The following is a 27,946-nucleotide window of genomic DNA, read 5'->3' on the forward strand; positions in this document are numbered from 1 at the left end:
ATAGAAGTATCTTTTTATCTATTCGTCATCTAGTAACCTCCACCTATGTCTTAAAAGCTTCAGATATCTGCGAAACATTTTGCTGTGAAATCGATGATTTTTGTATAACCAGACTGGGCTACTTAGCAATATTGTTTGTGTAGGTACAATTAGTAATCACGGTTCCAATATTATCAATTTTTTTTTAAATCTTTTGAATTGTTGAATAACTTGGAATTAGTCTATTGGGATATATTATGCTAAATAAAATGACAGTCAGGCAATACTGCCTGAATAAAACTTTATTATTACTACTTTCTTCTCAACTGAGTACATTTTATCAACATTATTTTTTTGTAAACAATAAATCATAAAATGGAATATTGACAATTCAAATATTGCTAATATCTAATTTCATTGTATGTATTCATCACCGAGCTTAAAATGTTCGCCATTACTTGGCTAAACAGTAATTTATCAATCATAGTTTTTCTTATCACATTTTTAATTTTTTATATAGAAATATGAATGCACAATATCTAATTCATTATTTGTTTATTTATAATACACGAAATATATTCTGCTTCCACATTCATCAAGATAAAATTTTAAGCTACAAGAATGGAGCAGCTGTTTTTATGAATTTAATCCAACTTGGAAGCTTGATTTATAGCCGCAAACATAAATACTTCTTGAAATCCTCAAGATTTCCACCAATATCAAAAGTAATACATATTCCTTTCATTGTTCTTTCCATTTTAAACTTTGGAAACTGTAAATAAAGCTAAAAGCTCTCTCTGTCTTTACGATAATTAACGCAAAGATTTGTCTCAAATACCTAATGGCGACCGGAGACTAAGGGTGAAATAATCGCTCAAAATCGAATTAATCGTTTCATAACCATTTGCTCTTGTTCGAAGGCCATATTGGCAGAATTCGCTTCAAAGCATAATTGCAAAGGGTTAATAGCCAAATATAGGTAAAGTACTGTGGATTAATTCATTTTTACAATCTCTTGGAAACTGCATTAGCCAGAGATCTATTGTCACTTTTATATTCATTATTATACACTAAAGTAAATGGACTAGTAGTTGACATTATAAAAGTGAAAAAAATAAATTTTTGGGCTCAAACCGACAGTGTTGAACATTCAAAAAAATATATGTACATTCAGGTAATTTAATCTTTTCTAAATATTCAACAAAAAAATTATAAAAAAAATTGCTTTTACATATGTCTTATAAAATTTGCAAAAAGTGTTGCAAAAGTGTTAGTAGTTGACATATCCAAGGGTTAATAATTAATACTCAAATAGGTACTGAGAACTTTATTAACCTCCTCAGTCCCAGAAAATTTTTTGTCTTTTAATTTGTATATTTCGGTGTGTTTTCTGTTACGTTAAGTATCAAAATAAGAAAAAAAAATAATAAATTTTTTTTTCATGGCAGTTGTTTTTAAAACCCAATGTTTCGAATATAAGCGACATTGGGTTTCAAGATAATCAAAAATTCTCAACAGCAAATTTGTGTTTTATAAGTAACATAGCCAAGATTTTTTATGAATACATTGGAAATAAATACATAAGATTATTAAGTAATACAACATGATAACAAATAACTGGTAGATAATGCACTGGTGTCAGTTCATTCACAACATTGATGCTGTTTCCGTTTTCTTGGAGGTAGAGGAACACCTGAAATGTAGAACATAGATTCTGGCTGAGTTGACGCACTGGTTATAGTTCATGGTATAGCTTGAAGCAGTTTCTGTTTTCTTGGATGCAGAGTAACACCTGGCATGTAGAACACCTGATTCTGGATGAGTTGGCTGAACAACCTGGCATTCGGCATCTATTTTTTTTTGGCTGGAGTTATGATTTCTGGTAAATGCAAAGTGTGCTTTTTACGGAGGAACTCTGGAGGGTGGGATACCCTGGGTTGCTTCCGAGGAAACACTCATAATCTGGATCACTATCCTCCGAACCATGGGCCAGGAAATATGCATACTCTTCTTTAAAACTGAAGAGATCCATAATACCTTTTCTGTGGGTTCCAAAAAGTCGCTGATCTTGTTGGTATTCGATACATGATGCTGAAATTGCAAAGTCAAACATATGTATGATAACTCTGACTGTCCATTTCCTAGTTCGCGCAGAAGTCCTATAATAACTTATCATTTGGTCTAAAAAGTAAATGCCTCCCATATTGGCATTGTAAACCTTAACTGCCAGACGTCTGTTGACTTCAATGAATCTTTTTTGTATTTTACACCATCTTCTACACTTATCGACAGGTTGTGAGCCCTCTCTATTTGACATCAAAATTACGGCTTTATTATCAAATCATTCTACAACAGACACTTTCCGTCTGATCTTATACTCTCATAAATTACTCCCCTAACTTTTTTTTTAAATCAGTATCACTTCTTAGCTTGGAGTTCTTGGGTATTCTTATTTGTTTTAAAGTGCCAGTACCTGTAGCTTCTCTTTCTGAATGCAATAAATCTAAAAGATGTTAAAAATTAAAATATCTATCCATATAAACTGAAACTCCAAGAGGAAACGTACACAGAAGCTTCAACACAGCCTTACCACCAACATCTAGAAGTTCGTTCATCATCAACTAGAGGGTCACCTTTTCCCTTGTAAAAGAAAAAATTCAGTGGCAGTCTATCTGGAGCAGCTACAACAAAATTAATTTTTCAACCCACATGGATTGGGCTTTATTTTGATTACTTCTCTGGCTGGACAATGCCCCCAGAAAGAAATCATTTGTTTATCTATAGCTACTACTTGAAGTTTTGGATTTAGCAAACAGTCTGTTTTAACTGACGTGATCTGTGGTTCGACTTTCCAAAACTTGTTGGTGTTCTTTGCTTCATCCGTTACGTCACCATCATATACATCCTTCAGATACTTTCGTAAACAAAAATATTTATCCCTTCGCATGAGGTTACTTACACACAATGCTTTGGTTTTTCGGGCACAATACATCCTAATCCGAGAATATCCCATAATAGACATCATCAAACTTGCTGAAAAAAACTATTTTACATATTCCAGACCATCCATCCATATTTAGTTTATCATTTCCCACTGTAAACTTGGTTTACAAAAAGTATTCCAGGTTTAGAATAGCATATAAAAATATTTATATCATAAAAATTTAATTGGCTTAATAGTTTTTATTAGTATTCACTTTAAAATGTTACCAGGATGTCACAGATTTAAAGAAAAAAATTCTAATTGTATATTTTAATAATCAAATCCAAACAGATAAAAAATATATCTAAAATCCCAATGACTCCGTCAGACGACATAAACGTTTCCTTGGTAACAGCTTAAAAAATATATACGGAAGGATAATAAATTCTCTATTTACAGATGAAAATAACAAGTCTTCAAGATAAGTGTTAAATCATTAAATGCGAATTTTATGCTAAGTAAAAAACAGAAAAAATAATTATAGAAACTTGAACATGGAATTGGCCGGTGGGGATAGTCCGCCATTTTTACTTCTCCTTCACAGTCGTCAAATGTGAATGAATGGACTAAAAACTCACTCTAGCAGGTGATGCTACCTATTGGCTTTCCAGTAAACTACTTCTCAAGGCTGTCAACCTAAATTGACATTCCAAAAAAATTCCTAAACAAGGCATGTTTTATGTCGCTTGTAAACAACGCTGGGACTAAGGAGGTTATTAATATGTTAGTATAGTATAATATATTTAAATTTAACCATCTACATCCACTGAGTCTGGGAACTGATATACTTTATTCTTTCTCCTGAAAGTACATGATTATCTGAGGTTGCGGCATCATTTTTATAATTTGATGAAATGTTATTACACTGACATCTTCATCATTAATTCTAAATGGAGTTTTACTATCATCAAAATAATAAATATTGACAACTTCAGCTTCACATTTATTGAAAATTTTTTTGTAGTACACATAGGTATGTACAAATGTATTATTTCCTTTTTAATGCAAGTACATAGTCACCCTCCATATAAGTTACATGATCAGTATATTCTTTATCATTGTTATCCATGATTTATTATTGTCACTCCATGATGATTCTTCTTTTTTGTTAATAACTTTTTTTTTCTAATCACTTTCGGTTTGTGTTTTTTTAGCAAGATCTTTTTCGTCTCTTTTCTTTTGCCTGTCTTATATGTTTTTCTTTTTTTCTACAAGGAGCTTGATCTTATTTTCTTTATTTTCATGCTCAAGTTTATCATTCTTTTCAACTAACCGCCGCGCCGCATGTACTTTTTTCGCTCTTCTTTTTGTACTGAGGATAATTTAGGTTCAGGCCAAAACAGTATTCGGTTAAAAGGAGGTATAATTTCATTTGACGTAGAAAATGTAAGTAATTCTACCATTATCGCAGACAGAACATGTGATTGTGTTACTGAAGTAGCAGATGTGTCTTGGATAGTAAACAAATTATCGTGTTAAAGATTTTCCTTAGTTAGAATAGTGTGACATTTCAAAACATCCGATATAGTTATATTTGTTTTAGCCTCAGATTGGTTCAACAACTCACCTATTTCGTTACGTTTTTCCGGTGTTTTATTACGTTTGTCCTATATGTAAGTATCTTCAAACACACTTTCAAATTGTGTGTTTTTTATTCTAAAAGGCTATATTTATGAAAGAGAGAGAGAGAGTTTTTGTAAATGTAAAAGAAGATTACATCTTTATTGTTATTGTTCCATTTTAAACTTATTTTGGAAGAGTTAGTTTTTCTTTTTCAATATGTTTTATACAAAATAGTTGCTTTGTTTCATTTCCTATAATTTCTGCTCTTTCTTTAAACTATTTATTTTCTTATTGGGAGACATAATAGCACCAACAATCTAGGAAACTAAGCCACATTTTTAGAAACAATTCTCTAAAAATAATTGTACTATTATTTTCTGCAGTTCTTTTTTCCAAAGAGTAAAAAAGTAAGTTTTTCTTAAAACTGGAAAAGTCTAATTATCAATCCGCCACTGGTGTAGTGCATCTTTCCAACCCCCTTCCAAAATACTAAATACAGCAACATCTATTGTCTGAATCAAAGGTGTTGCATTCGGATGAAGGGTTACCAATATAATACCATGTTCAACATAAAACCTACTAATGTGTAATGTTAAATGGAATGAATATTTATCAATGAACAGAAGTAGCGAAGAGAGATTTTGCTTTGTCAACCACTTATCAAAAATATTTGTAATGAACTCATAAAAGGTGCTTCTGTCATCTATCCAGTTTCTGACTTCATAATACCTCATTATTCAGGAGCACTAAGTGCCTTTGTTGAAATTCGCTCATATTTAAAGATTTCGATTGGCATTGCCAGTTTACCAGCTGCATTATCTGTTATAAGAAATATTGGACAATACTTTTGATTAGGATTAATTTGTTAGTAAACAGTTTTGTCACATCTTCTTGCCAACACTCCGTTTCCTTTGGGGTTCAGGAAAAATACCGTTTAGTATATATTAAATACTCGACTTGGTTCATTTAGAACCTACTCACAGTTGTTATCTGTAAAATAATTTTATACTTTACTGAACTATTTTTAAATAGTTTCATTTGTTACCGCTGACCACGTGGATGTTAGTTTTTGAGCAATTTTATTACTTATTTACCCATCTCCTTCTTAAGCATCCGAAATAAGAAAAATCACTATTTAATAAATTGCTCTTTAAAATAATGATAAAACTTGAAGTACCTAAACACTGCTCATAATCTAAAATGAGGAGCTAAAAAATGTAAGATAAGACATTTTGAGGAGAAAGATACAAGTGTTAAAAAATAAAAATAAACTTAAAGATATTACGGATCATGGAATCTACATCGAATCAGACTTGATAACAGGAGAGGGAAAATTACGCAAAAATTAGGAAAATAGCCAAGAAATAGTGTAGTAGTAGATAAAAATAGTATAAAAGAGCCATATTTGGATCATAACCACACCTGCTTACAAAAATGAAGATAACCCAAATATGCAAAAAGCAGTGGACTGTACTGTAAATTTAAGTAGTAATAAGTTATTTAAGAATAGTAATATAGATAATTTAGGAAACCTAATTAGAAGATAGAATCAACGTAATTCTAAAGAAAGCAAATCAAATCTAAGCACCTTGATTCTGCTTCTGCTTTTTTCACTGTGAACCCTTTATGTCATGCTAAGGCAAGGAAACTATCTCAAACCAGGAACAGAAAATCGAACCGAGGATCAATAGTGAAGAGAACAAGGCAGATGAAGGAACACAAAGAGGGCATTAAAGGACGTTAGAAAAAAAAGGAAAGTCTAAGCAAAAACAATACTACAGGCATTAGAACCTGGAATGTTACAACCACAAATGAAAATAGGAATGGACAATGGAAATTGTAGAAATGTATAAATTTTTGCACACGACTCTTGGCACTAAGTGAAATAAATGGGTCTGGACAAATATAGATGGGCAATATTTTATGTACTACTCTGGAGTTACTGTCAATGAAACGAAGATGCGAGGAGTTAGATTGATACTAGACAGAGGAATTCGATCATAGAGTGACTATAAATGAACCAATATCACCGGGAATATTAATCTGAAGAATAGAACTGAACAATATATAGTTAGATATAATTCAGATATGTTCACCTGCAGGGTGAACAAAAGAAAAAAAATGGAATAGTTATGAATAGTTTTCTTTCTAGAGAAACAAACTCACACCTAATTGGAATAGGAGATTTAAAATCAAGAGAAAAATGCCATATAAGCAGAGGTGGTGGCTGTATAGGATATGGAGAGGATATAATGAACAGAAGTGGAGAAATAATAATTCTCTACGATAAACGAGAAGATCGGAAATTCATTTTGGAAGCAATTAAAAGAAGACAAACATACTTATGTGTCGTAAAGAAGAGATACGAAAGGTATTATAATCTACATCGTCTGGATAAATTTCTGTAAGAAATGTAACCTAGTGTTGCTACGCCACTGGTAGCAATTAACTTACACGTCTTTAATTCTACCTAGGTAAATTCTCCAGCAAATTCTCATGAAAGCCGAAAATGTATTCAAAAGGATATTTTTACCCACAGATTAACTTTCTCCGACCAATTCCCAAAATTTCCCTGTTTAAAAGAATTCAAAAGGTGGGTTTTACCCACCTCTGTATAGAAATATCGAAGTTGTCCCCCGCCCCCCGCAAATCCCTTGCAATAGTCAGGCATTGAAAATCAGAATTTTAAGTAGACAGTATAAAATTGTATCCTAGCTGAGCTGGTCGCTTCTTGTTTAGAGTTTGAACTCTCGCATATTAGTGATTGTTACATAGCTTATAGTTAAAATCTAAACGCTCATTCTTAACCAAGTATTCTAATATTGAAAAAAACATCCTTAGTTGAAGTGATAATTATTGGTAACATTTTAATCTGTGTCAGCGTACGTGTAGTGTGTCGCTAGTGTAAGGTGGACAGTTATCGGCGGTTTCAATAAAAGAACTTGCGCTAAAACTTTGGCTTGATATTAACTTAGTTCTAGTAACATTTAATTATTAAACTATGTATTATTTAAACTGCTTGTGTTCTTATTTCCCACGCCAGTGGGTGGTCCTTCAAGTTGGAAGTAATTACATTACTTACTATGCTCTAAATGGTAGCAAGCTCGCCATCCTAATTTGTTGAACAAATGTCCGTTTAATTCTACCATCGTCTATACGGAAGAAATGGAACGCCTAATGAAGAATATCCCCCTTCTCATTCCTTGAGCCCTTGCCAGGGCGTGGTGACACTCTAAACAATATTAGGTTGCTGTCTTCATTGGCTATGAGTTGGCTATTGGCTAGAGTGTCCCACGCCCTTGTCAGGGCGTGGTGACACTCTAAATATTATTAGATTGCTGTCTTCATTGGCTATGATCCTGTGCCATATGGACGGCTTCATATAAGGCTTTTTCCACCACAGTCTTCATTTGATTTGCCATCGTGTTGGAGATCTTCCTCTTAATCTTCGGCCTTCTATCTTTCCTTCGATTACCAATAGTTCCATGGTTCCTTGTTCTAGCTATGTGGCCAAAGTAAATTAGGTATGCTCGGTTTACTTTTTTTAATACCCTGTCTTTTATAATTATGAATCTCTTCCAGAATTAACAGGTTTCTATGTTCTGTTCAAAACATGCGTATAATTCTAACACATATATACCCACATTTCGAAGGCTTTGATCTTACTCCTATCGATTTTTTTGAGAGTTTATGTTTCAGCTACGTATGTAGCAATGGGAAAAATAAGGACATTGACCAACCTGAGCTTAATATTCCTTGTTATTGTTCGGTCTTTCCATATTTTAATCAGTTTAGCTTTTGCAGTTCAGGCCATTGCTAGCTTGATTTCTGAGGAGTAATCCTCATTGTTGGTTATCAGGGAGCCCAAGTATACCATAAATCTATCTACCACTTCGAATTTTGCCACTCGGTGTATGTGCGGTAGATTATTATTTGCTCTGTCTACGAATGAAGAATATACAATTGGATAAATTCACTGAAAAAAGCACAAATCATAGATTAGTGAAGCAGAGGTAATACTAGACATTGAAATGAATAAAGAAACAGAATAGTACAGAAGATTACGTATAGCTAAAGTAAACACTCGTGAGCTATCAAGTTAAGGCGAAATAAGATTTTATAAAATTGCAAGAATCAGAAAAGGAATAATACCTAGAAGATAGATGGACGGAGGACACAAGAAAATACTTTCAGAACAATATTAACTTTCTACACTGCAACATTCAATCGGAAATTTCTCTAGGATAAATTTAAGTGGTATAATCCCTTTTCACAGTTTCTGCATATGTCCTACAATTTAATTTTAAATGATAAATTTATGCTTGTCAAGCTTTATCGTACCTTGTGTTCTTTTATGCATTTTGTATTTGATGTGTATGTTCCAGGTTTCTATTATTTTATCGTCTTTCGGTAGAAATAAGCGAATCATTTCACCTTATATTACCTCACCTTATGCAATACTACATTTATTCATCTTATACCCCTGATCTACATCTTATTATTCTTTCGTCCATCATGAAATTAAACGAAGACTTAGAAAGCCACTTTCTCCTTAGTAGGAATATTTGGGAATAGATTTGGTTAGCTTATTGTTAATCAATAATTGATAATTAAATTAATCCTTTTGTTAAATCTATGAAGCATAAGTAGTCTAGTCTATTATACATATCTGATCGATTTCTCAACTAACTGGCGAAGAACAATTGCCACATTTACACATGATCTTCCCTTTCTGAAACTACCTGATACCATATTCATTACATAAATTACGAGTATGGAAAGTCTTGATTATATTTTATTAAAACGTAAACTACTCTGAACTGGATAATTTTTGCGTAATAAAGATTCCAATTCCATGAAAATTAACCCATTTTCACATTATCGAAACTATCATTTCAGGTAGCTTCAAGGTACTTACATGTTTCAATCCGTTCTATGTCTCGATTATTTATTTTCAACTGAGCTTCCATATGGAGCTGTCTACTGATTATCATCAACTTGGTCTTTGAAATGTTGATATAAAGTCCTTACTCCTCTTCCACTCTATTAACGGTTTTCATTATCTCTTTCCATTTCTCTATATTCTTTGCTATTACAACTATGTCATCGATTATTGATATCATTACTATTTAGTCTGATATCCTTTCCGTTATGTCCTGCAAACTGAAATATCTTTTCTACATACAAAAGTGGGGAGATAATACAACCCTGCCTCATGTCTTTCTTATTATATACCCATTAGATGTTAAATCCGTTAAATATAGTAGATAGATACCAGCCAACAGTTGGTCCGACCAACGTCCTTGTTTCGAGGAGGGATCAGTATGTTCCCTTAAAGTGAAATCTATCGACCTCGCGTCACATCAATTCTAAAATTTAAGAATTTCAATATGTAATCTAAGGGTTATTAGACCTTACTATAAGACCGAAAACATTCTGAAATGCTTTAATCCGTTTGAATAATTTAAATTTTATAACAAATCAAAACAAAAACAAAACGTTGTTTACTTGATTGTATTTTTTTTCTAATTTTTTTTAACGTCTTAAGAATGTTACCTTCGGAAAATAGTAAATTTTATTAAATATGTAAATATATTTTGTTTTTTGTTTTACAATACTTCCTTTTCACATTAAGCATATACTTCTTGTTTTACATTTTTTTGTTTGTAAGGGATGAATAATTAAAGAAATGAGCAAAACGGGAAAAAAATCACCATATATCTTTGTGATACATATTCAGAGATGAAATAAATATAGGTGATCTAGAACCATCCCGGATCCCCTATGTGTCCCTAATGTATACGAATTTCTCATTAATTACTCTGGAGGATAGGGTACTAAAATATAGTTTAAAAATATTCACATTAGTATCCAATTTTATTCTTATTCAAAGAAAATCAAATAAATATGCGATATATCGTTTTAGAAGAATTATGCAATTAATATATTATGCAACATCCATAACAACAAAAAGTATATAACGAAGAAGTTACAAAACTTTACGTTTTAACGTGATGATTTTTATTTCAGGTTGATTACAATCCAGAGATACCGATTCCTGTTCCACTATCGACAACAGAAATACCAGAAGTGGATAAAGGTAATTCCACCCAAACATGGAATTTTACGTCAATCATACCAACAACCGCAGAAGACATTCCAGATATAATTGTGGTGCAATACGTTCCAGTAAGTAATTTGCTTAGTCTGTCAATAATATCAACATTACTTAGGTTTATTCTCAAATGCCTTGAGAAATTTTAATGTACACTACAAAACGTTACAAAGTCCAACTTAGATTTAGAAGTTAGTTTCACTACTGAATATTTTATGTAACTTGTAATGACCTATCCATAAAACATCGTCATTTCCAAAAAATTATTTCATATGGGGAGAAGAAAAATAAATTATCCATATAGTTGCGATTGTTGTAATAAAATTTGACGCCAAACTCTTCCATTCTCTTCCAATCGCATTTTATGATTTGGTAATAAAAAGAGTTATAATAACTTTTGTAATTTGCCACGTTTTTGCCAACATTGTATCTTTCATTCTTTTCTGACACTTTAGTTTTTTTGTCATTTTAAATTTTAGCCGTTTAAAAAATGTCTTTTTTCTGCTTTCTGTGCAATTTTTATATTTATATTTTAATTTGTTTTTTTTTTCGCATGTTCTTTTTTACAGTCTTATCTGTGGGAGTGATTATTTCATCCTAGTGTTGGCATTACTGTAAATCTTTATTATCATTAATATTTCTGAACGACCAACTTGCGACAAACAGTTCTCCCCTCCTCAACTTATTCAGTTAAAGACTATAAAGTGTAAACGCATACAAAAAAATCGACCACTTGAGAAAAACACTATGTCGAAACAGCTGTAGTGATATCTAATAAATTATAATAAATGTTGTGGAACTGTTGAAAACAAAGTTTTTAGTGTTTTATTGTTAGATAGATTTCTTTACCAACTCAGTGGACGGGATCGGTAAATAAACATGAAAGCTTGAATTTCTGGCGAAGTAGTCAAGATTAAATTTTGCTGGAAAAACATGTAGGTGTTTACGAATTAAGCGAACAGTTTCTTAAATATATAAAGAGGGAAGCACGTGATTTTTAAGTGGCTTCTGCAATGCGTTGTTCTTCTGAGGCCAAGCAGATACCGTATTGCTGTTTTTTGTAATTTAAAAATAACATCAGATTGAGCAGCTGTACTAGAATCCCAAAAAGGAAGACAATATCGAAGATGAAACTCGAACAAAAAAAATATGTCATTTTGGAACATGCAAAATTGATTTCGTTCGGAACAGATCTTATTTCATAGCAGGCTGAGGCTAGTTTCTTACTTAACAAATCGATATGAAGGTTAACCCAGAAACTTGAAAGTTATTTCCAGCGATTTCTCTTGGCCACTTTTTCTAAGGAATTTTTTCTCCTAAAGGTATAACATGAATAGTTTCTGATATATAGCCAAGAGATCAGCTTATTGGACCACCCGGTACAAATGAGCGCCCGACATGCCATACGCCCTCCATTATCATTTAAAAAACAATGGTTTAATAGTTATTTGTGCACCAAGGGTGTTGTTAAGATCATTATGCCCGGAGAGCAATATAATCCAGCCAGAACGCCTCCGACCTGAGGGATGGATGTTGTTCGATGAACGGTATCATCCAGTTACACCAGTGGTATATACAAAATATGTAGATATATTTTGTAGGTGCAGTAAAATAAAAGGTAAAAACGTCTTAATTTTGGTTTTTATATTATGTGAAGTGAAAAATAAAATATTGTATGTACCACTGGTGTTACCGGATAATTACGCTCATTGAGCAATATCCATCGGACGAGAGGTCCTCTGGCTGGATTATATTGCTCTCCGTAATTATCTTATTAACACCCTTGGTGCATAAATAACTATTAAACCAATGTTTTTAATTAATAAGAAAGCGTGTATGGCAAGGCGGGTGCTCATTTATACAATGAGAATTTAAATTAGCAAAAATGTGTGCTCTAGATCTTTCGTAAGCGCTTCATTAACGAATAAAAAACAATGTTTTAAAATAAAATAGGTCCAAGATACTTATCGGAAAATGATGGAAAAAGCGTTTAACTTGAATTTAGGTCCTTGGTAAATTCAAAAATAATGTTTTTACTTGCGTTTTTGAGCCTTGAAAATCGTTTTTTGTGTTTTTCTCAGTTTTAAATTATTTATATTTCGAAAACGATCAAGTTTACAGAAAAACTACAGAAGATCTATTTTGTTCAGAATGATCTAAAAAATTAAAAAAAAATTGTCTGAGCCGAAAAAATTTATTGGTACAATTTGTTTAAAAAAGAATTGTCTGAGCCGAAAAAATTTATTGGTACAATTTGTTTAAAAAAGAATTGTTCAAAAAATTTTAACAATTTTTCGCCTGGGCGGCCTCTTGAAGGTTATTTTAAGGTATCTAATGAACGTGATTGTGAAAAAAAATCTCGTGGAATATCTTTTCGAACGAACCCGGGCTTTTTGCCTTGTCTATTTAGTTTTATACAATAAAACATATAATAAAAAATGTGGCCAAAACAGACACATTTTTTTTTATTTCCTGCAACATAATCACTCTTTTAGATCAGTTACTTTTTTGGTTTAAAACGATTATAATAATTATTTCAGTTCAAACATTTTAGTTACACATTGCCATTTTGTAGTCTGTGAAAAAGTAGACTGTCAATCAACGTTGGACCATTTACGTAACACATTCGTGAAAGATTAGTTAAAGGGTAAACAACTTTTAAGTAAAGTATACCCAACACACATTTGACAACATTACATCCAACTTGGGATGTTTTTTTTTCGAGATAAACTATATATTATGTGTTTTATTCTGTCTCGAAACATATCGTTTATTTTTTAAAGCTAGTGACTAAAAAATGCACCTGGGTATTTTCTTCCATGACCTTATTATCAAAAACCATTTCGTTGTTGTTAAATGTTTTTAAACCAATTACAAATAAAGTGGAATTAAAAAAATATATTGAAAGAACTAAATATACTTTAAGCAGAACGAAACATCAATATTATATATCCATTCTTTTTGTCCTTTCACTATTAAATGTTTATCACGTGTGTTTTATTATTATTGATATCTAACTTTATTTTTAAATCTACGTGTTTCTTTTAAATTAATACATATTTTATTTGCAGACATACCTTTACAGTTCAGCACTGGTTTTAGCAGCAATATCGGTTTTCCTTAGAATGGGATTTTTGCTGAAACTCTTACTAATGGTGTTGTCAGTTGTAGTACATATTCTGATATATAGTTATTTGGAATTTTTTCAAGAATATCATGATGTCCACGATGATGAGTAAGTCTAATATTTAAATATTTTCTATAAAAATAATAATGTTTAATTATAAGAATATTATCAGTCTAAAGAAAGTCAGAAAACAAAATTTATAGGTAGTCTCTTTATATCTAATATATTTCAGAAAGTCTGTAAAAGAATTACGTAGTATAATGAACTAATCATACTACTATAGCATAGTTTCAAAAATGTAGACACTAAATTCCAAGAAATGGTGATAAACAATTTCGTTCAAAAATTGTTTGTAAGAGTTAGAGATAACGCTACTTGTACAAAAACGCTACAGATTTTTTTCAGATTATATATACTATACTAAAACAATTTTTAATTGAAGGTGATTACTTGGCAACATCGCACTTAACGAAGCCCTTAACGATAACTTTTCAACGAAATCATATTCCACTTATCAATTTTATTTAAACACATAAGTAATTACGTAAAAATTAAATCTAAGACCAATATAATTATTAAATTATCATGTGTCTTTTGACAGGTATCTTATAGTTGTCTAACAAATTAAAGTAAAATTTTATTCTTATTAGAGAGTACCTAATACAGAACTTCAAAAACAGAAAACTTTGGAAAATACTTATTTTTTTCATTATACTAATCAATCTGAAATTTTAACATACGATCTCGTCATTACACATCATTCTCTCTTTATAGAATTGCTGTATGCTGTAAACGTTGTATTTGTTTTTCTTAATTTGAAAGTTTCTATTTAAATGGGAATAAGCCACAATTAAAGGTTAAAATACGTATTTTAACCTTTAATTGTGGCTTATTCCCATTTAAATAGTAATTAATTTAAAATGCCACAAGAAAATAGCTTCAGAACAATATTGAAAGTTTCCTTGTGTTTATTTGTTTATATAAATATAAAAATATAGTATGAGGTTCATATAAATTAAAATGAAGTAAGCTAAACTATTATCATGTGAATACGTGTATATAGTAGTGCATTTGTTTATTTCAGTAAATTCTCGGAATATGAAATGAAGATGGCACTAACTACTAAAGAGTTAATAGCTTTGTTAGAAGAAGACTCAGATTGTGAAAATGCTGACTCCCTTAATGTGGTTTATTTGCCGCTGAGATTATATTAGAAAGTTTCTGATGTAGAAGACATTGATGATAATATTATTTGTGAAGAATCAATAAAATCGGATATTGCAGGTACATATGAAATACAAGTGATTGGGAATTCTGACGAGTCTGATTATGATATTCCTTTGAACCACAGATAAAACGTTTAAAGAAAAAACCAGGCAAAAGTAGTAAATCCAAATTTGTCTCAAGTTGTCACAACAGGATATTCCTTCGTGCTCAGTAGTAATTCAACATCAGTCTTATTGATATTTAGACAATATAAAAGCCAACCATGGAGGCAAGTCATATATTGAAGTTTTTTCACTCTTTTTTGATAAAAAAGTAATTGAGAGCATTCTATATTTTACAAATATTTATACATCGCAGAATAAGCGTCACTATTTTGAAAAGAATAACATAGATATAAAAAAAGTATTATCATATGTATATTATCTCGTTCACACTCTGCTTCAAGTTGATATGCATTGGTCAAAGGATGAGGATGAAGAAGTGCACATTATAACAAAAAGCATGAGCCTACATAGATTTATATTTATAATTTATAAAATAGTGAAGAAACCGCTATATCAGTGTCAAACTTAGTACATGGACGTCAATCTATCCAGATGAAACAATAATATAGGATAATAATAGAAACAATAGGATATGCAAAAGTAATACTATTTATTTACGTAAAAGGTGTAGAATGCAACTACACCACGAATGTTTCGAAAATTTTCACCTTAAAATTTAATTTAGATTTAAGATACAATATGTTCCTTTACTAAAAATTGTACTGTTTTCCTTGAAAATGCGAAAAAAAATCTTTTTGGTTATAAATTAGTCTTATCTTATGCGATTTTATTCCAATCTAATAAATTAATTTTCAAATTTCTTTTTGTATATTGAGCGGTCATTAATAGGGATAATACTATATAAAGAATAAAGTTGCCTCAAATTTACTTTACTTACCTCAAAACTATTTTAAAGTTAATAATAAAGTCTATTTAATAAATATATTCCCAAGAAATAGAGCACACTCTTTAATGTATAACGAATAAACTAAAATATCAAATTTCTCTCATTCTTATTCTTTCTAAGAACTTAAATATATATAGACCAGCAAAATATTGATAAGTTTACCGATGTTTTAAACTATTCAATGAACTTGTTTCACTATACACTCGTGAATCGCACCAATTTAGATTGTTACGGGGGCAAATTTTTATGAGACTATCTTATTTTTTTACATATTCACATGGGCGAAGGATAAACAATAAAAATGACCCCGGTAAGAATTTACTTCTGACATTTTACATGGTTGCCGCAACCGTTTAGTTCAATTTGTAGATTAGTCAACTTTAATTGAAAATTGTCCGACTATACTATTCTCTCTCTAGCGCTACGAAATTTCTAAAGAAATATGTGGAATCGGCTATAAGGTAACTGAATAATTAAGACATAAGATTATATGGACTAACAAAAAGGGAAAATATGCATAGTATGCTCAAATTTTGTGGTTAACCCTGGATTGTCGTCAGGTCCACAAGATCTGGTATTTTAAGTTATAATTCGTCTTGGGTTAATGGACATAAAACCATTTTTCCTCGGTTAACGGATATAAAACCATGTTTGTTGCTGAGTTATCGTTAACACCATTATCAAGTGCACATTGAAGACCTTGCAAAGTAAAAATTGGAAAAAACATTATCGATACATGAAATTGAGGTATTTGCCACTCTAGTTGACCAAAAGACATTATCACGAAACCCGTACAGTAAAAATATTTTCTCAAGTTAATTGTAGTTACAATTATTCGTTTTATATTAATCGAAATTGAAATCACCACAAATAATTAAGTATATGTATTGTAACGAAATATTTTGCCTACCACATAGGGTATTACTACGGCACTCAGGGATTATTTGGAGTAGCTGGGTCGTGGATAAGTGAATGGCAAGGAGTTGGATTGGGGCAACTACAAAAATGAAACAAAGGGTACTTACATGAATCTCCTGGAACAAATGGACAAACAAAAAAAACAGGAAGGACCTCTTGCTATTTAAAATAAGAACGCCGCTTCGAGGTGCCAAATTGTAACAACTAATTGTAACTATTGAAATAATTATTCGAACTGCAAAATATATCTTTTTAAATAAAACTCAAAAAGGGGGTAGAGAGAAAAATAAACAAAATGCTTTAGGAAAAAAAATAAACATTTATTGTTGTCTCAGCACAAACAGTTAACAAATACAAAAATAACAAAGAGAAACACTTACTATTAATACTGGGCTATAAACTGTGGCAGAAATAAATTATTGCAAATAAAAATTTATCTTTACAAACTCCCATGAAAGCAATTATTTATAAAAATATTTATTTTTACTTTTCCTTTAAAATTTAGAAACAAAAGTCACCTGGATTGCACTGGGGTTTTGCACAAAAATGCTGGGGGTGGAAACTAGACTTCACTGGAATTTCTGAGGGTAGAACTAGACTTAAACTCTCTGCCACACGAACAAAAAAAACTGCATCTATAGTCTGGAATGACGACCAGGAGACAAGCAAAACAAGGATGGAAACAACGATTTTTACAAACCTCACTTAAACTGCAACTACACATTGAACTGCTACTATTAACTGTCACCAAACTACTTATTTTCCATAAAAAGGGACAAAAAACGAGAAAACATTTTAAATTTGACAAAAAATTTGGACAAATGCTGGAAGCAGACAGCTATTGACCACGCCTCAGCGAGAGTCTCGCAATTATCTTTTCGGCAAAGCCTTCTCGGCGATCTAAATGGATGTTTATTTGAAACACAATATCGAGCGGCTTCGATCAAAAGAAAATACCAAAGAATATGCGTCTGTGGAATATAAACAAACTCTAAAAATGTGTTTATATCCACTCGGCGACGCTAAGAAGAATTGAAAGATTATTTTTCGGTATTTTAACTTGTACGAAAAGAAAGAGAAGTACACTGAAATTACTTTTTCGGTGTTTTAATACATATACGAGGAGATTTCAATATATACCAAGGAATTTGCAAATGCTACAATGGTGTATATCCAAACTAACTTGGAGTCAATTCGATTCAATTTCAGTGCCTTTAATGCCGCCTTGTTATTATATATAATTTTTTTAGACCTGCCTCTGTAGTTTCTATTTATTAGCTCCTGAAAACACATCTCTATAGCATAAATTTCCGCTATAGTGGAATACGAGTGAATATCTAGGCTTTCTCTAAGACTTAGCTTTGTTTTCCCTCCGTATACTCCAGCTCCAACTCCTTCATCGGTTGTAGAGCCGTTTGTATATCAGCATTGATCTGCCATTATAAGATTCGTTTTATTCGACTCCCATTCGTCCCCTCTTGATAACGGGAAGGTAAATGGCCTTTCAAAAGTACACTAAACTCTGCGTCAACCGAAGTATGTTTAAAAATTATATTTAAAAAGTAAAATGACGCAAACAGACAAAGTAGTATTGTTGCTACCTAAGGTTCATATAGAGACAATGTCTAAGGGCCAGCAATTCCAGTTGGGAGTTTTACATTGCCATGAAGTAAATATGTTTAAAACTTTAACATCATATAAATTTATCAGCAACAATATAATATCTGTACCGTCGAGGTAAAGGGTAGTAACTCCATTTTTTGTTTAATTTGGACTTAATACTTTTGCTAAGCTTACCATATTCAAATTTTATTTATGGCAAAAGATGGTATACGAATTATTATTGGTGGCCTATATATTCTTATAAGAAAAAGTAGTATATCCTTTGTAGAATGAGGTAAAGCGTGGTAACTCCGTCGGCTCTCGGATTTGTTTATCGGATGCGCTATTTCGTGCCCGATTTTTTTAAACACTCTAAATATTTTCGAAATAGTTGTACGCAATGTTCTTAAAAACGATAATATGAGAGGCTTTGTGACGCAAGGTCTTAGATAAAGGCATAAAGCATTTAACAAAATACATGAAGCAGTTTTGAATTGAGTACGAGAACATAATTAATCCGTGAAAAATGTACGAATTATATACCTGACGTGTGAGGAAGACAATATTCCAAAGAATGAAACTGCGAAGTTACGGCTGTATAAAAAATTTTCAATGCCAATTTTAATTTAGCATTTAAATCGGTTTCGATGGAACGTGTGATACTTGCGTTCATTTTATGCTACAAATAAAAAACTGTTCCGAAGAAGAAACAATACCAATACAGCAAAATTATGACTAACATCTTCAAGATGCGGAAAATTGATACAAAATGAACGCAAACGATAAATACGAAAGCAGTCAATCAACTGAGAAAACTAAAGTTATAATATGTGATTTACAAAAATACTTACCTACGCCTTGTTTGTCCAATAATCATAGTTTTTACAGGCTTAAATTATGGACTGTAAATTTCATGATATATGACACCACAGAAAATAAATCTTATTGCCTTATCTGGAATGAATCCGAAGCTGGAAGGAATGGCACAAAATTGCCTCGGCATTTACTAAATAGGCTATGACAGTTATATCACAAACTGATGTGAAAGAATTGGTTATTTGGTAAGATAATTGCCCCAATCAAAACCGCAATGTTATGTTAATGATAAGATATTTTTGACGTTTGAATATCTGCCTAATTAAGAAGTAGGTAGTTGACTATAAATATTTATTAAGAGGACACACTCATTTACACAACAGATCGTAACGCCTTGGGATTGGCAGCAATTAACCAGTTACGTAGGTCATCAGGTGATTAAAATGGACAAATATGACTTTAAAAGTGAATTTTGAAGTACTTTACGCTCAGTCTCAATCCCCACTCATCAGTAAAAAGAAAAATACTGACAATGAGAATTTTTTAATTTCAAACATAGTCCAATTCCATGTAAGACACACCGACTATATTTTTTATAAAGAGACTTTTAAAGAAATTAGACACAACGAACTATACGTGGCTAGAAGAACAGCAACTGCGACCAATCTTCCAAAACAGTTACTACTACGTTATGGAAAACCGAAGGTATAAGGTATAAAACAAAAAAAATCATTTACTAATACTTTTACACTAGATCCCCAGTCAGTTTTATTGTTTTTATAGAAATTTAGTGGTCGCCAGACAATGTTAGTGATATCGATGATGAATAAATATTTTTTATCATTGTTTGTGTTTCTATTTACGCTTACGTAGGCACTTACTATTTTCTACACTTTTTTGTCTGCTGGTAAATGCTGAGGCAAAAGACCTTAAGTCACAATGTTATCCAATATATAAACAAATTTTTTATCACCCTAGGACAATATTGTTTAACTAATATACAATGTTACCACTATATAAATACATAATTTCATATGTCTTCAGATTTAGAATGAGTGCAATAATTTTTTGGAATTCATCTTTTTTACTCATTATCTCAAAACTTCCCTAGATGGACATACTACCATTTACCTCTATATAACAAATTTAATAATATTTAAAGGGCTTAACCCATAAATTTAGTGGCTTCACTCATGTATACCTAGTAACAGCGCTGATGATAGAATTATCATATCAAAAACGTTCTGTGATGTAGCCCGAAAGGGTTCTTTTTAAATAAGTATACCTTTTTATTAAGAATTAAAAAAATATATATATTATTACACATGTGAAATTAAGCTGTTATATATCAAAATCGCTAAATTTTGAGTTTCGTTAACAACATTTATCGAATGAAATGATTATTTTTCCCGTATCTCATACTTTCTGACAGAACATAATATTTATTAATGATGTGTAACTTGACATATCAACCACTATGTTTTATGAAAATGAACCACAATTATAATGAAAAATATTTTGTATTTGACGGATTTGTATAAATAGAGGTATAAATAGAGAAAGTCAAATATTAAATTTGTTTAAATATATTTGTGGTTTAGGCCATACAAATGTCTTCAAAAAGAAAATAGCTTCAGGACCATATTACCATATTAGATATATTGAATAAACTTTTAATATATTTAATCTCTTTCCAGATTTCCAGCAATACCATTCGAAATAAAGACAGCACTAGCCCTATCATTAGTTGTAATATTTTTCCATATATTGGATAGACAAATTGAATTCACTGCCAGAACAGATTATCTGTGGAAAGCTAAATTGAAGGTAGAACAGGATGAGGTAGAAACAATGCGGGGAATTAATAAGGTAATAATTACTAATGAACGTATTAATAAGATTTGTTATATTTCTATGGTTTATTTTTATCTACTATTAGTTATTATAATACTATTCAATAAATATTTTGAATTTTAACTTAAATCGCTATACACAATCAGTTGACGACACACTTACAAGTTTTTTTTATTATAACTTATAAATAAACAATCAGAATAAAAATAAATTTTTATATGTTAATGTGATGAGTTTAGATCCTTTCCTCCTTTCCCTTGATTCTGGCGTGATGTGGTCCCCTATAGTGAGAGAATCACGTGTCCATGTTACGGGTCTGTTGGCCAACGTCGCTTTAGTCTTCTGATGTTGAGGTATTACGGAAATTAATGGATTGGAGTGTGTGTTCACTTTTTGAATGTTTTGTGATTTTTTTTTGCTGGATTACTTCTTTTACTGTTGAGATGTTGATATCCTCATAATTTTTTTGCTTGGTTACGTACCAGGGTGCATCAACAGTTGCTCGTAATATTTTTGATTGACATTTTTCCATTATAGCAATATTGGATTTATTACTATAGCCCCATAGCAATATAATTGATTTTAATAATCGCTGGTCACCTGAATGTGATAAAGTATTTCAAGAAAGTAAGAAGTGGTTAACATCTAAAAGTGTCATTAAACATTACAATCCGTCTCTTCCAACTTATGATACATGTGATGCAAAGAGTTATGGTGTTGGTTGTGTCTTAAGTCATAAAATTGGTCATGTAGAGAAACCTGGTCATGTTTGCATCAAGTATACTATCCAATACGCAAAAAAGTATAGCAATTTGGAAAGGGAAGCTCTCGCTACTATGTTTGCTTTAAATAAATTATATAAATGTCTTTATGATCGCAAATTTACGCTGATTACGGATCATCAGCCATACCATAACAGTTTATCTTTGGCAAAAATTAAGAAATTCCAATTTCAGCGGCTGCAAGAATCATAAGATAAGCTATCACTCTGTCGTGTTATCAATACGATTTTCAGTATAAAAAAGGGGCAGCAATTAATAATGTTGATGGTTTATCACGATTAGTCTGTGGTGAAAATACAACAATTACAGATTGTTTTGGATTCTTTTAACTTGTAAGATCAAATACCTTTAAATGCTTGTCATATTACGAATGAGACAAACAAGGATTTGTTGTTATTAAAAGTAAAAAATTTTATTTTGTCGGGTTGGCCCAGAGAAGTGAGTGATGCATCCTTGAAACCATACTTTAAACGTAGAAACGAATTGTCAATGAAACAAAATTGCATATTATTAGGAAATAGAGTAGTTATTCAAAAAAAAATATTAAAAGATAGTGTGTTATTCTTATTAAAACTACATTCATTTTACATATTCCCAATTGTCAATAGAAGCCCGTGAAAGCCAAACAGGGTCGTGCTGATGTGTATCATATGATTTTTAAAAATATTTACTTTTGTAACTATTAGTGTAAGAATTTCTTGAAATTTAATCATTAAATTACAATTAAACTAAACTCTAAAGAATAACACGACCAGTAAATGACTTAACACTAACTATAACATAAATATAACACAATATACTAACTTAAAAATCAACACGATACAATTTGAATTTAAACATGCTGGCAAGTTTGGATCTGTAACATGAGAATCTGTCTGGCTTAAGGCAATAAATTGTATTTAATAGCCTCTTGACAAATGAGACGGCGAATATCAACACGTGCTTATGTTGACAGATGGGAATTTGCTAAACGAATGAACTTTTTAGACTTATTTTATGAACAACATAATGGTATTGTTCGTACTAAAATGTTGTTACGTTCATATTGTTGGTGGCCACATGTAAATGAACAAATTGAAAACTTTATATCTTGTTGTAATGTATGTCAACAATGTCAAAATTTCACAAATTCAAACAAGAAATTACGTCCGTGGGTGGCCATCAGCACCAAACTTCTTTTACAGAGTATATATATATATATATATATATATATATATATATATATATATATATATATATTTCTTATTTATATTTAAATACACATTTTTGATTTTAATTGATCAGAAATCAAAATAGTTAGATGTCAAATGTCACAGATGCATCAGAGACTAGATCAAAATTAAGAGATATGTTTACTATAATTGGTCTTCCGATCGAATTAGTCTCAGACAATGGACCTTCTTTCAATTCCAGTGAATTTGAGGCATTTTGTCAAGCAAATGGAATAAAACCAGTGAAGACACCTCCGTATTACCCTCAAAATTCACCACCAAATTCGCGCATGCAACTGATATAAGAAAAGACAGAGGTGACGATAGAATCCTAAATTCTGACGAGACCCAAAAGTCAGAAACTTTTATAGTGTGTGGTAATATGCCAGTGTTACGTCCGTTACGGACGTAACACTGGCATAACGTATGCCAGTGCACTGTTAACGTATGCCAGTGTTACGATAAGCCCATGTCTATCTAGAGTTGAAACATCCACGGATTGCAACATTAGAACGCGCTCCTGAAGATTAGTAAAAGCTCCCATGAAGCTTGATCTCTAATGAGGGATACGTATTAATCTTGCATCGGAACAGTAGACACTTCGGCAAGATTAGACAGGCTTGGGTGAGGTTATGTTAGGTCGATGAGCAACTCACATAGCCACGCTTCTATGATTAATTGAATTATATGTAACCGTTTTATAAATAAATAAATAGTTATGTTTTGTTAGTAAGTATTTGGTTGTTCTAGTCCTGGGTATTTCCTCATTTTTGATATATATGGGTGGTGCTGTTTCTCATCGTAAAGTGACAGTTGTGTGGGTTGACTTGCTTGCCATTATTTTTATTTTCCATTGTTCCAGCCAGTTTTCAAGCCCATACAAGTAGTCGTGGAGTTGTTATATAGCTATGTCGATGTGTTTATGACTTTTGAGTGCTACTGTGTCATCCGCAAAGGTGACAATAATTACTACGTTATTTGAGGTCGGTACATCAGACGTATATGTATAATAAATATATTAGAGGCCCCTGGAAGCTGTCTTGTGGAATTCATACCTTAATGGGATGCATTTTTTGATATCTCCCCATTTACTATTGTTCTGAACTGTCGGTTTTCCAAGGATGATGTAAGTATTCGAAAAAATGGTGTTAATATTTGTTTAATTTTAAAGTCGTTTATACCAAATTGTATCAAAAGTTTGACTTACATCTAGTGATATTATTGGGCAATATTCCTTTTCTGCTAATGCGTAGTTTATTTTATGGGTTATTCGATGGCATTTCTAGATAGTTGAGTGTTCTCGTCGAAATCCAAACTGATAATTTGGTATCCAGTCTGCGCATGTAAATTCTGGATCTATTCTTTTTATTAAAAGCTTTTCTAGTTATTTCGATACTGTTCATAACAGACTAATAGGTTGAGACTTCATTGGAAATCGGGAAATACACGGCAATAAAAAGCCTAATGAACTTGTCAGAAGATTATCAGCTACAAAATAATTCGCTCCAGAACCAACATTAGGTTAGTCAGGTCAATATTTTAATGACTCAAAGCTTTTATTATTTTTGCCCTAATAGAGTGGCCATAACTTAAAACGATCCTATAATCTTAGGATGATCACAAAGAAAAAGTACAAAAATAATTGATTGAATTATTTAGTGCCAAGATTAGTCCAGTTTAGTGCGTTTGGAAGGCAGATATAAGTGGCATATTTATTTGTCTCTTGCAGTGCGTTAGTTATTTTTATAGTTTTTTAATTCTTTTATCTACTGCAAAATGAGTAGTGATGAGTATTTATTGAGTTGAGATGTATTTAATGTCGAATCTAGTATGGACAAAAGTGGTTCAGATACAAGTATCGACCTTTCTTCAGAAAATTCTTCAACTTCGGTTGATACTGTGAGTATGACTATGACTATGATACGAACATGGTGGAAATTACAGCCAAATGCTCCTGCACCCCCATATTTTCCTTTTACTGCTGTTTCGGGTATAAATTTTACTGCTACCAACTAGAATATATTGCAATTTTTTGAAAATTTTTTGATATGTGGAATAAAGCCTGCGATAACGTAGATAACGTAGAAAATTTTATGGGTACAGCAAGAAGTAAAGAAGCCTGGAAAACAATTAGAGGTAGTAGAACAGATAGAAAAAAATGCAGTAGGTTAACTCTAATAGCCCCAGAATTCTGGGTCGAATGTTATGAACAAATGCTGACAGAAGATCGAACAGAATTCCAAGATATTGGCTACCAAAAATATGATATTTCCTACCGCGAAGAAACTGAAATAACACCAGAAGAAATTAAAAAACACGCCAACGCTATGAAAAATGGAAAGGTTCCAGGACCGGGGGGAGTACCCATTGAACTGATTAAATATGGCCCTGACAAACTATTTCAGCTATTGGCTTATACTTTTAATTTATTCTTGAGAGGAGAAGAGCTACCCCCAGAATGGAAAACGGCATATATCAGCAATCTATACAAAAATAAAGGCGACAGAAAAGATTGTAAGAACTACCGAGGGCTTAGTGTAACTAACTCAATCTGTAGAGTCTACGGGAAGATAATTAAAAGCCGAATTGAAGATTGCTGGGAAGACGCTGAAGATCAGAGTGGCGTTCGTACTGGTCGTTCTTGTATAGACAATGTGTTCTGCCTAAAACAAACAATAGAAAATCGTTTGGAACATAATATGGAGACACACATGGTATTTATTGATCTTCAAAAAGCGTATGACAGTGTCCCATTAGCCAAGCTATGGCAGGTGCTAGAAGACAAGAATATTCCACCGATTTACATTAATGCTGTAAGGGAGTTGTACGATGATATGACGAGTGTAATAAAGATTGGACAAAAGTGACAAAAAAGATAAAAGTGACCAAAGAACTTCGCCAAGGCTGCTGCATTGCACCTACACTCTTTAAGATTTATTTGGAGGGGGTTTTGGATATTTGGAAAAGAAAATGTGAACCTATGGGTGTTAAAGTTGGAGACCATACACTGTACAGCTTGCATTTTGCTGATGATAAAGTAATACTTGCAAAAGATCAAGATGATATCCACTACATGTTACGAAAAATTGATGAAGAATAGGCTAAGTGAAGCTTATCCATTAATCCATCAAAAACAGAGTACGTAGTAGTGGGAGGTGAAGGAAAGCACTTAGAACTAGGAAGCAAACAAATTCAAAATACTGATAGCTATAAATATCTCGGTGTACACATTACAAACAATGGTCGGAATACAAAAGAAATAGCTACTAGAATTGGTCAAGGAAATGTAGCAATACGTCAACTGAATAGTATACTTTGGAATAACCATATCACCCGAAACACAAAAATTAGGATATACAAAAGTATCATAGAAAGCATTGCTACATATGGTGCAGAGCTTTGGGTAATAAATAAAAATGACGAATCCAAAATAAAAGCAATGGAAATGAATTATTTGGAGAAGATGTTGCCAACTCACTAGAAGAGATAGAGTAAGGAATACTGAAATCAGAGAGCGTATGGGCATAGACATTGACGTCCTGGAAACTATAGAATGCAAAAGGCTGAAATGGTATGGCCATGTAGAAAGGATAAATGATCAACGATGGCCAAAGAGAATGTTACAGTGGATCCCCACCAACCGCAGGAAAAAGGGAAGACCAAGAAGATCGTGGAGACAAGAAGTAACAGGTGCAATGGAAGATAGGGGTCTACAAGTAGATGACTGGAACGATCGCAAGCGTTGGAAGCTAGGTTGCGAGAAACAGCAGCAGCTGTAATAAACTCGTTATATATATATATATATATATATATATATATATATATATGAAAATTTCTTGGATTCTTGGATTGGAAAATTCCATTGTAGAAGAAACTAACCGATATGCTTATCAAAATAATAGAGACAGTAGTTGGTATCTGGTAACTTCGGCGGAACTGATAGTTTTTTTAGGCCTCTTTATTTTGCAAAGCATAATCAAGACACCTGAAATACAACAGTATTGGTCTAAGAATCCACTGATGACGACACCTTTTTTGTCAAAGTGTTTAAGTAATAAACGGTATAAAGTTATAAACCTTAACCTTCATTTTAGCAATAATGATAATTTCAGTGACACCTGAAAAAAATGTAACCATCGATGAAAGCCTACTATTATACAAAGGTTGGCTTGGATGGGATCCAGTATATTCCAATGAAAAGAGCCAGGTTTAAAACAAAAACCTATCTATTGTGTGAATCAAAAAGTGGTTACGTGTGGAATTCTCTCATTTACATAGGAAGACAGACCAATTTTAATCCATATTACGCAGACCTTCCAGTTTTTACTTAAATAGTCATGACTATTTCGAAGCCATTTCTCAATCAGGGATACTGTTTGACTGTACACAATTTTTATAATCCACCACAACTTGCTGATATACTGATTTCCAATAAAACCGATATGTACGGAACATTGAAGGTATCCAGAAAAGAAGTTCCAACAAAATTAAAAAATACAAAGATGCGAAAAGGTGGTATTATTGTCTTTCAAAGAGGCAAGATGTGTGCTCTCAAATGAAAGGATAAAAAGGATATTAATATCATTGATTTCAACTCTCTATTCCACGCTACTCGAGAGATAACAAAAAGAAATGAGACAAAAGTTAAGCCTACATTTGTTATCGACTATAACGATACGATGGGCGGTGTCGACCGTGCCGATCAGCGCCTAGCAAATTACAATCTTCCACGAACAAGAGGAAAAAGTATTATAAGAAAATTTTCTTTCGCCTATTAGATTTAGCTTTGTGGAATACCTTTGTATAATTTCGCAAAAC

The 27,946-nt window shown here is 32.0% G+C and overlaps 1 protein-coding gene across 2 annotated transcripts in view; it reads left to right on the forward strand.

The window, feature by feature from the left end:
* LOC140437146 (adenylate cyclase type 2-like) overlaps window positions 1-27,946 on the forward strand; it is a 559,227-nt gene that overhangs the window by 500,789 nt on the left and 30,492 nt on the right. For both annotated transcript variants that reach the window (XM_072526486.1, XM_072526487.1), the window contains 3 exons: window positions 10,556-10,714; window positions 13,712-13,875; window positions 20,979-21,150. In XM_072526486.1, coding sequence (XP_072382587.1) covers window positions 10,556-10,714; window positions 13,712-13,875; window positions 20,979-21,150 — 495 coding nt within the window. The remainder of the gene's footprint in view (window positions 1-10,555; window positions 10,715-13,711; window positions 13,876-20,978; window positions 21,151-27,946) is intronic.

Source organism: Diabrotica undecimpunctata, chromosome 3 (genome assembly GCF_040954645.1).
Source record: "Diabrotica undecimpunctata isolate CICGRU chromosome 3, icDiaUnde3, whole genome shotgun sequence".
NCBI classification, from domain to species: domain Eukaryota; kingdom Metazoa; phylum Arthropoda; class Insecta; order Coleoptera; family Chrysomelidae; genus Diabrotica; species Diabrotica undecimpunctata.